Source organism: Salvia miltiorrhiza, chromosome 7, assembly GCF_028751815.1.
Source record: "Salvia miltiorrhiza cultivar Shanhuang (shh) chromosome 7, IMPLAD_Smil_shh, whole genome shotgun sequence".
Classification (NCBI taxonomy): Eukaryota; Viridiplantae; Streptophyta; class Magnoliopsida; order Lamiales; family Lamiaceae; genus Salvia; species Salvia miltiorrhiza.
In genome coordinates, this window is record NC_080393.1 from 55,116,404 (window position 1) to 55,127,057 (window position 10,654).

Genomic DNA, 10,654 nt, shown 5'->3' on the forward strand with positions numbered 1-10,654 from the left:
AGCAAGCTTGAACTGCATAAGGCAAACACAAAAGGGGACACCCTCGAAACTGAACTAACACCCTTATTCAGAAATACCACAGATCATCATGAGGAACCTATTGCAGTAGCTAAAACAAAGGCCTTACATGCTCATCTGATGCATCAAGCAAATCAGTACACATAGATGAAAAGGGGAAGATTAAGACTTAGCTTTCAATGGAGGGGCGGTGCCCTGCTCCGTCGAGCTGAATTGAACGACGGCGGCAGTATAGGACTGAGCATTGGCAGCTCACCGAGCCCAGGGTCGGCAATGCGACGACGAGGCCACCTTCGCCGTTTCCAGAGCAATAGTCACAGCGGAGACACAGCGGCAGCTTCCAAAAAGGGAAAAAAGGCGGCGATCTCCGGCCAAGAAGAACGCGGTGGCGTCAAACCAGGGCGGTGATCGGCGATTTCAGATAAGGAAACTAGGGCTCGGTTTCAGTTCTCCTCGGGAGTGAGGGAGAAATTGAAGGAGGGAGGAGGATGGACGAAGACGACGGTCGTTCGCCGCTCTTCCAGGGCCCAGCGGCGGCGGAGAATTTGAGGAAGAAGAAGTGTTGCCGCGTTGTTTTCTTTTCCGATTCAAAATTGGGGATATCGCTTGGGAATCCTTGTTCTGAGAAATCCAGTGAGAGAGAAAACCGAGGTCGCGCAACTGCGCTGAAATACCTTCCTCCGCTAGGCTTCGACGGATCCCCCGAAAAGAAGTCTGATCGGGAGGTGAATTCTTGGGAATACTTTCTGGATTCTTACGCGAGAGAGAGAGAGAGCTGAAGTCGAGATTAACCGGCCCGTGTCGCCGGAAACTGGAAACACTGGAACAAATGATATTTGCCGGAAACTCCAATTGGAATCCGGAAATTTTTTGGAAAACCCCTAATCGAGATCTGGAATTTTTTTCCCCTTCCGATGAACAGTAACCTAGCTTCAATGAACAGTGATGAACAGTTATCCCCCCAATCCCCCTCTCCCCTAAAATTTTTTTTCGATAAACAGTAATTGGTGATGAACAGTAACTCGGAAAATGATGAATCTCACGCCTTAGCTCAATTTCCCACAGACGGCGCCAGTTGGTGAAACGAGAAACCAACACCTAAACTAGAAAGCACTAAACGACACCAGATTTACGTGGTTCGGTCGAGAAGACCTACGTCCACGGGGGTTTTGGGGGTTTTCCACTATAATCGAGAGAGTATTTTACAGTTTACAAGTTGTAGGCTAGAAAAATGATTATCCTCCTTAATCTATGCATCAAGCCCCTATTTATAAGCATGAACATAAACTTAAGGCACTTGGGCCCATTAGACCCCTAAAGCTCATTAGCCCAATGAATCAAGCCCAAGCCCCTTTATTCTAATCTACATCTTGAAATTGAGCCATCCGAGCTGGAAAGCGGAGCCGAGCTGAGCCAAGCCGAGAGTCAGGGTAATCCTGTATCAAATATCAGAAATAACCACAATAACAATAATAATAATAATAATAATAATAATAATAATAATAATAATAATAATAATAATAATAATAATAACTAGAAATATTCCCGTTATGTTTAGCACAGCGCTGGTGCATATTTCAGTCCTCATCACCCGGGTAGGCAACTCATCGGGAATAGTTTGCAGAAGCGATAGGCCAATTGTAGTTGATCCCGTCTCAAGGCCCATCTCTGACTTAATATAATAGCCAAGCCATATCAGAGGCTACCCAACTACAACAACAAAGAACGAAGCTTTTCATGTTCACGATTCTGGTGGAATTTTGTTGCTCTTCGCCGAACTCAAAAATTCGTCACCAAATGACTCTATGCCGAACTTCGCTGACTCACATACTCTACCTTGGTTGGTTCTTCATCGGAAAAAACAGAGGGTTTGCCGGTTTCACAGAGGAGATGTGCTGAGTTTCATGAAGTTATTAATCACTAAAATCTGACTTATTTGGCCTTTTAGAGCCCAACTGTGCCATGTGAGAGGTCTGTTGTAAAAGCAACCTAAGCAGTGGTTGGCTAAGCCGTAACGCTGGCATACACACGAGCTGGCCTCTCACTTCCTTTCGTTCTTCTTCTGTACCGTCGCTTGAATGAAGACACCCGATCGGCCCGACTTTCCCAAATTCCCACCACCGGCCCTTTCTGGATTTTTCGCGTCGTTTTAGTCGTCGTGGTCGACGGGGAAGAAAGAAATGAATGAATGTTCTTTTGGGAAAATGTATAATAATACACCTACCGAGGCGAAAGCCAAAGGTGAGTCTCGTAGGTGGACGTATCGAACCGAAATAAGATCTCAGATTGAGATCTTGATACAGTGATTTCCCATAATAATAAATAGAGTCAATGGTGCCTCCGCCGTGGTAAGAGCCGCTTCCTTCTTGCTTGATAGGGGGGCTTCTATTCACCAACGCAGACTAAAAGTGCTCTCCGAACCGTGCTGGATAGTGACCCATCACACGGCTCTCAAACCCAACCTGTGGTGGATCCCGGGAGACAAAGTCAAAGCGCTTGATCCTTTGCCCCATACTTTGAGATGCTCCTCCCTCGTCGATCAAGGATTTTGATTCTCGTGCTCGTGATAGGCTTAGCTTTAAGCCGCTATCGTTCGGTTCGGATAAAAGTAAAGTCCCTTCGGTCGGTTCTCGTGCATTGCACGAGATGCAAATGCTAGTACTATATTAAAAAGGTAACTTTCAATTTCAAATTGATTTAAATGACAATTTTGCAAATAAATTCAATTAAAACGGGAAAAATTAAGTTATGATTCAAAAAATTGCCAACAATCAATTGCCGTTATTTAGGCCACGACTTTAGCAATATCATATTTTCTAATTATCTTTTAATAATATTACTATTTTATTATATGTTATATTTGGTGAATTCAATACATGTTGTTTTTATTATTTATAAATAAATGTAAAATTAATTATTACCTATCATGTGATGTGATGATATACATATTTATATAAAGAAAAAAGTTTGACATTCTATGCACATTAGTGAAGATTTCAAGTGATGAGTTCGAAAAAAAGAAAATAAATGGAAATATAGAAAATATAATCGAGCTCAAAATGGAATTTTTAAGGTTATAAAAAAGGGAGATTGAGATTTATGTTTGATATTTTTGTTTCAAAAATAAATAATACTCCATTCGTCCAAAAAAACATAAAAAAAATAGTTTATTGTTGCCATTTTAGGACGTCCACATAAATTAATCTCTTTCTTCATTCATAGTACAATTAATTATCATTATTAATAATAATTTATATGGATTTTAGTTATGAATATAAAGATAAATAAATTTATAAAAATATTAACACTTACTATTTAAAATTAAAAAATATTTAATAGTTCCAAAAACTCTTTCTACTAATAGAAAATTTGAAAGAAAAAATATCTAGACATTTTGGTGAAATTTTAAAATATACTAAGGTTTTGTTAAGATCTTGGTTATCCATTTGATATACTTCCAACTATATGATAATTTTATCTTCATTTTAACGCAACTATTTTTATTAGAGCTCTTTTTTTTAATAATATAATAAAATATAAAATTTATTTTTACTATTTTAATTAAGTAGGTAACACCGTGCATCGCACGAGAGTAAAACTAGTCGATAGATATTTCATCGTAATTGTATTCAGAGCCACTAATTTGGAATCAAATTATTATTATTATTTTGTATTTTTTAGGCGAATTTGGAATCAAATTATATAAAACAAGATTATATAATTTATAATCTAATTAGAGTATATAATTATTTTTTATCATTTGATTTCACTTTTATTAGTGAATAATAGGTTGATAAATTAAAAGTTATATAATTTTTTAAAATTTTGAAATAAAAGTTAAGTATACTTCACAGTGTTATAATAAATATTATTTTTATAAAAATAATAGTTATAAGAGTGTGACAAAGTAACACACATAAAATTGTGGAAGACTTGAATCTCACACATATGTACACATAAGAGTGTACATTGTTTCTAGCACCTGCTGCAAACGTATTAATCACCACTCTCTAGTCTCTACAGCTGCAGCAAACACAACACAAAACTCCCATTTTCTTTTTTCTTTTTTCCATTTTCCTTTTTCCTTTTTCCCGCACTCTCGCTCCTCAAAAACAAGCATGAACAATCGGAGTTGGATAGAGACTAACCCTATGGCAAACGACTCGATCTCGGAGAGCGAGAGGCAACAGATCGAGCAGATTATGGAGCTCGAATTCGAGGAATTGGAAGTCGAAGAAGTGGAGGACGAGGAATCGTCTGACGATGAGTAGTCAGTGTTTCGATTAATTTCTGTTACCAGAGGATTTGTAGTTTTTTGCGGTCGATTTCGTTTCTGATTGCTTTGTCGTTCGGTTTGGGGGATTTTTTTTGGGGTGAGATGCGTGGTTGAGCTGAAATTTTTTCCTTGCTAATTTTGCGTGTTCCTGGCGAAGGCTGGAATTGGCGGTGTTGGATTTAGGGTTTTTGAAAGCCGATAGACTGTTTGAATCAACCAGTCGGTTAATTGCATAAATATTTAATAAGCTTTTAATTGTTTGAATCTGATGTTTATGCATGTTACATGCAGCTATGTGAGTGATCAGAAATGGATGTAATTAGTGGAGAACTCGTGTTGCTAGTTGGTGCATGTGTGAATAACCTGTGTATTTAATGCATTGGATTTGAAAATAAGTAAGTTGAAACATAGCATAATTAGGATTCATATGGTGGCTCTTTGAGGTTAAGCGAATTGGAGAGAAGTTATCGGTTCATATTGTAGCCGCAGTTCAAGCACTTGATGATAGTAGTGGACTTCGAGCGATATAAGTAATGCTTCAATATGTCGATTGTTGTAGATGTTGGCATTTTGCAATGGGTCTACAAGAATTGCTGAATCAATGGATTTCTTGTGTGGCGATTGTTGTTCAATTCACTAATCCTTTTTTCATTCCATTGGGATTTTGTAGTCGCCGTGTTTCTGCAGGAGCTTCTGCATCTGGCGAATATACATATGATACCAATTTAGTCACCTTGCATTCGTATCTCGGTGGTAGGCCACTTTTTGCTAATATTCATTGTCAATTTTTTGAAATAGTTTACTTGAGAAAAAAGGAGATGCTCTATCTCTGACTCACTAATCATTGCATATCAGATGTTGAAGACACTCACAGTAAGCTGGCATTTCTGGATGGTGGTGCTGTGCTGACCCTTCCCCTGTTTTATCTTGAAGGTACTTTATCCGATGCAAAGTGAAGAGTTGTTACTAGTGGCCTGTTAATTTGTTATCTTCTTTGTGCAATAGTCCGATGTCAAACTGCTGGTGGAATTATCTGCTTGGATATTATGTATAACCTTCATTGGCAGATGCTATCTCACTCTCAATGTCAGAGGTGTATAAGAGGGCTGCCTCCTTGAATAATATAAGAAATATTATGACTTTTCTATCACGAACTGTGTGATGTGTTCTATGTTAATGCTGTATATAATATTATGTACATATTTATATGTATAACTAGTTAGTGTTTTGCTATCACAGATTACTTCCACCTCAAAGGGAAACACATACTTGTCAGTGGGTGCATCGAGCTAATACAACTACTGATACACATTTCTATTTATTGAATTTGTGAATTATATTATTTTACCTTTCTTTACAGGCGTTGTTCTATTTCCTGAGGCAACACTTCCCCTTAGAGTAGTTTCTCCTAATTTTATAGCTGGTGTTGAGAGAGCAATGGCACATGTTGATGCTCGTTATACAATTGGTGTGGTATGTGCTATTAATTTCCTCCCTATGAATGCACACTTGTTTCATGTACAAAATGTAGTATTGTTATCCTTATGTCAGGTTTCCCCTTCAGGTTCGTGTTTACTGGGATCCCAACAATGGTAGGCGAAGGCTTTCAACAACTGGCACTACTGCAGAGGTACAAAGTGGAACCCTTTGTGTATTATTCTTTTTGATTGTGGATGATTGATACATATATTCCTATTGCGTCATTTATATGTCATGGTGAATTACTGCTCCATGTTCGTAATATATTAGTTGGAGCATATATTAAAACAGACCATATGCAATAAATTAAATCACATTGAGATTCTAAATTAATCATTAGCCATAATGTACAAATATACAATTATACATGTGTGGGAAACTCTTAAGTACGCTGATTTAACTGTAAGTCCATCTATCTACTAGATCCGTAGAACCAAATTTGGGTGATCTCTGGAAGGACACCTCCAATTGGGCTGATCATGGCCTTTTATCTATCCCTTAAATGACCCCATTTTTTTTAATTTTGTACGGTACTATGGTTTTGTGGATATCTTTCTCGTGCGTTTAAGGTTTTAAATTTTAATATTAAAAAATGTTTGTTTCTTATCAGTCCTATAACATCGGATGGAAACCTTATGTTTTAAGGATATATCGGTGGGCTCATTGGCCTCGTTTAGCAACTTGGGTTAACCATTTTGGCAAAGCTAGAACGGGTGCCAAGTGGCTGCTAACGGAGTCCATTGTGCCTTTGTACTGCTACAGTCTCTCACCCCCATGGGTTCGGGGCATTGCAGTAGTAAACACAAGCCCAATGTGGGTCAAGCTGTGGTAGTGGAGTCCATTGTGCCTTTGTATTGCTACAGGCAGCAGGCTCTCACCCCCATGGGCTGGGGCATTGCAGGAGTTAACACAGCCCAATGTGGGGCAAGCTGTGGTGTGAGTAGAAGTTTAAGTCAAGCCCACACCTATGGCTGGCCTTAGTTAATATTTCTCAAGTTTCTGTATATGGTTTGTTTTACATTGTCAGTTATTCATCTCCTGGCGCTTGCCTAAAGAAATCAACATTTTGTATATCTTTCATGACACTTAAATATGTGCTCCAAGTGTTTCTTTGTAGATTGGGATGTACTCTATGCATTGTGCTGAGCAGCTGTCGCATCATAGACTATCAGTTTCTTATATCAGTTTATAAATTAGTAGAGACCTTAAGCTATAGTTTTAATTCTTGACTGTACTATTTTGTGAATAATTCTCACTATCTTAATAACAGATTCGGCAATATAGGAAACTGGAAGATGGCTCTGTAAATATTGTTGCCCGTGGACAGCAGCGCTTTCGCCTGAAGCGCCGTTGGATTGATGTTGAAGGATCGGTAAGTACTATAAGAAATTAAGTTATGCTTGTATGCTTGTCTTCTCGCTGTTAACTTTCTATTATGCTGCTGTTTCCAAACAGCATTGTGGAGAGGTTTATATCATTCAGGAAGATGTGCCATTAAGAACACCACGGGAAGCTGTTGGTAAACTGGATCCATTAAGAAATTATCAGGCAACTATTCATCACAGCTGTGAGGAAGGAAATGATTCTGATGTGATGTCAGAGGGAAGTTTTGAAAGTGAACTTTCATCAACAGAAAGGAGGCTGCATCATAATGTTCTTGTATCTTCTCATAATTCTGAGGCATATGACGAGTCCATAAGTAGCGACGATGAAAGATCTGAGCGATTTTATGAATGCCAATCAGAAAGATCTCCATTAGAAAACCATACAAGACCAGTGCGGTTAGGACGCAACAAACAGAATGCTGATGACAGTCCTGGAGTTGGGAAGAGGTCAATTTCATACATGCAGCCTTCTAACAAGGTAGGATGGGGAAAGCACTCTGTAGCCCAATTTCGTGATGTTCCGAGAGCCTTCTGGCCCGTTTGGGTTTACCGCATGTATGACTCGTATGTACTTGCTAGGAAGGCAGCAGGTACAGTGGTATTGTTTTCTACTTAGTGCAGTTTCTGTTACATGTACTATGCATATGTAATAGCAGCATCAGGCAGGAGTAATATTTTGTTCTGTTCTCAAAATCTCTTAGTGGTGACCTACCCACTGGGGCATGTTTGTTTTTTTCTCTTGGGTAGAAAGATAGCGTCTTTAAGAGTTCGAATCGGATGATATTGACACTAAATTTGGTTTGAAAAATGTTTTGGATTGTAATATTTGCAGATCGCTGGAATCAAGTTGTTAAAGCCCCAAACATGGATAGCCTGGTGATGAAACCAGATCTTCTTTCATTCCATATTGCTAGTAAAATTCCAATATCTGATACTGCAAGGCAAGAACTCCTGGAGATTGATGGAACAACTTATAGATTGCGGAAAGAGATTGAGTTGCTGGAAAGTTTCGATAAAATTCGTTGTAAAACTTGTCAGGTAACTTTCGAAGATAGTTGTGTTCATATATGTGAATTGTAGGTACTTGTTCAGACAATATGACATTTTTTGTGCTGTGTAGACTCTCATTGGAAAGAGAAGTAACATGTTAGTGATGTCTAGTGATGGTCCACTTGGTGCTTATGCTAATCCACATGGTTACGTGCACGAGGTGATGACTCTCACCAGGACAGATGGAATAGCAGTCACAGGGCGTCCAGTAAAAGAATATAGCTGGTTTCCAGGGTAAAATTTCATTTACCATTAGCAGTTCAGATACCACCCAATTTGAGGAATTTTTGCAAGTATTTTTGAAGTTGCAAAAGCCATGTGTTTTCTCACTTATTTCAGTTATTCAATGTAGGATGAAAACAAATTGCCATCCTAACTATACCCATATTTTTCACGTTGGATCTCAATAATTGTTGCGACATTTAACAATCTAAAGTGCTGATATTTCTTCAATTTTCATCTAGAAAACAATAGTATCTTAACTGTATGCTAAAGTTCAATTATATTGATATATTCCAAGTTCTTAGTAGATTTAGTATTTTAAGACCTTTAAGTATAAACCATGAAATTTTTGTGTATGTTGAAGCTAAATACCCTCCTTCAATTGTCTATTTCTTCATCTATGTCATTTATGGCTTAATAATTCAGATAGCTAGGTGTTTCTGGATGACGTAGTGCCCTGAGTATCATTTGTCTGTGAGACAACACGTTTTTTTATGTCGGGTAATAAAGGCAAAAGATTGAAAACCATCAAAATGCTCTTTTTTTTGGTTCCCTGCTATTCTTGTGTGACTTAATTTTTCAAAAGCATTTGAACACTGCATGTTTTATAACAGTTTCCTGAATTTTATGGTAATAAAGGCAAGTATTTTTTGCTTTTGCATTGTATGCTGTCTAACTATTTCGAGTGATTGAACCATGGTTCTAAATAAAAGAAGATTTTGTGCATTTGTTGAGATATTATCTATTTTTGGATGGCAGTTACGCATGGTCAATGGCTGAATGTATAATGTGCGGATCGCAAATGGGTTGGTATTTCTCTGCCACAAAGAAGAAAATGAGGCCTCAGGCATTCTGGGGGCTAAGGAGTTCACAAGTGGTGGACGAGACACTCTAGAAACAGCAGTGTCGTATCGAGGTATGAGACTCTTGCTTCTATCGTGCAGATAACTATATGTTGTATAATGGTTTACAGAAAAAGGGATTGGACAACTTTGGATGATGGTGTAGATGGAACTTATAGTAGGTTGTGATATATACATATACATTTATATAATGAATAATTTATAGTGTTCTGCTGAGCTAATTTTCTTTTCATCTGCGTATCTACTGTGGATATATTCAGTGTATATATCATTGTCTCTTGATTGTTGCTTACAACACAGATTCTCCTGTATAATTGTCCTCACATGATGTAATTGGATGGGTGTAAATGCTCTAACAAGCGTCCTATTAGAATGTCTAATAAGACAAATTTACAAGTGTTCTATTAGGGAGCATTCTCTTTGGTTGTAAATTTATCATGGGAAAATGAGGGATAAACAAAATTTCACTCTTGAAATCCTTCCTTTCTTTTCCCACATTTCCTACTTGACCATTACTCATTCATCATGTACACTACAAAGGAGGGATAATATTATACACTTGTAGTGTACATGAGGAATGAGTAATGGTCAAGTAGGAAATGTGGGAAAAGAAAGGAAGGAATTTAAGGGTGAAATTTTGTTTATCCCTCATTTTCCCATGATAAATTTACAATCAAAGAGAACGCACCCTTAGAGTATGTGAGTCCGCATGAAAGACCTGTACATACAATTTTGAGGCTCAAACTTCCAATTCTTTTGCATAAAATATTGTGAGTCATCTTCCTGGTACAAACACTTTATTTGTTTTTTAAAGTGATATTGGGAAAATAATGTTGTTAACTTTTGCATTTATGAATTTTTTAGTGCTTTCTTTACTGAACTTTTTCCAATGTCTATCTTATATTTGAGGACATGTTAAGAGGAAGAGCTTTTAAAATAAATTGATGTAGACATGAAGTTTTTGTATGATTCTAGATGGAAATATACTTGTATTTATAGTTAGTAACATTTTAGAAGTTCAATACTTATTTAAGGAAGAGTTTAGGTCACTATTCCTAGTAACAATTTATAAACTCATACTCCCTTCCTTTATGAGAACTAGTATGCCTTCTCATGGTGCGATGCACCGACTGCAACGATCTGACTTTAGATTTGACGGTCGTCCGAAGGAAATATACTAGTATTACAATTGGTAACATTTTAGAAGTTCAATACTTATTTAAGGAAAAGTTTAGGTCTGTATTTCTACTAACAATTTACAAACTCATACTCCATTCCTTTATGAGAACTAGTACGTGCGATGCATCGGTTGTAACAATTACAACCGATTCGATTTCAGATTTGACGACCGTCCAAAGAAA

The 10,654-nt window shown here is 37.5% G+C and overlaps 1 protein-coding gene across 1 annotated transcript; it reads left to right on the plus strand.

The window, feature by feature from the left end:
• Positions 1–3,990: 3,990 nt before the first annotated feature.
• On the plus strand, positions 3,991–9,514 carry LOC130994854 (uncharacterized). The gene is made up of 10 exons (XM_057919958.1): positions 3,991–4,288; positions 4,965–5,047; positions 5,150–5,227; positions 5,655–5,767; positions 5,859–5,924; positions 7,044–7,145; positions 7,229–7,748; positions 7,991–8,196; positions 8,279–8,442; positions 9,190–9,514. Exons 1-10 carry the CDS (start codon positions 4,137–4,139, stop codon positions 9,323–9,325), a joined length of 1,620 nt encoding a protein of 539 aa, XP_057775941.1. The 5' UTR covers positions 3,991–4,136; the 3' UTR covers positions 9,326–9,514.
• Positions 9,515–10,654: the final 1,140 nt, after the last annotated feature.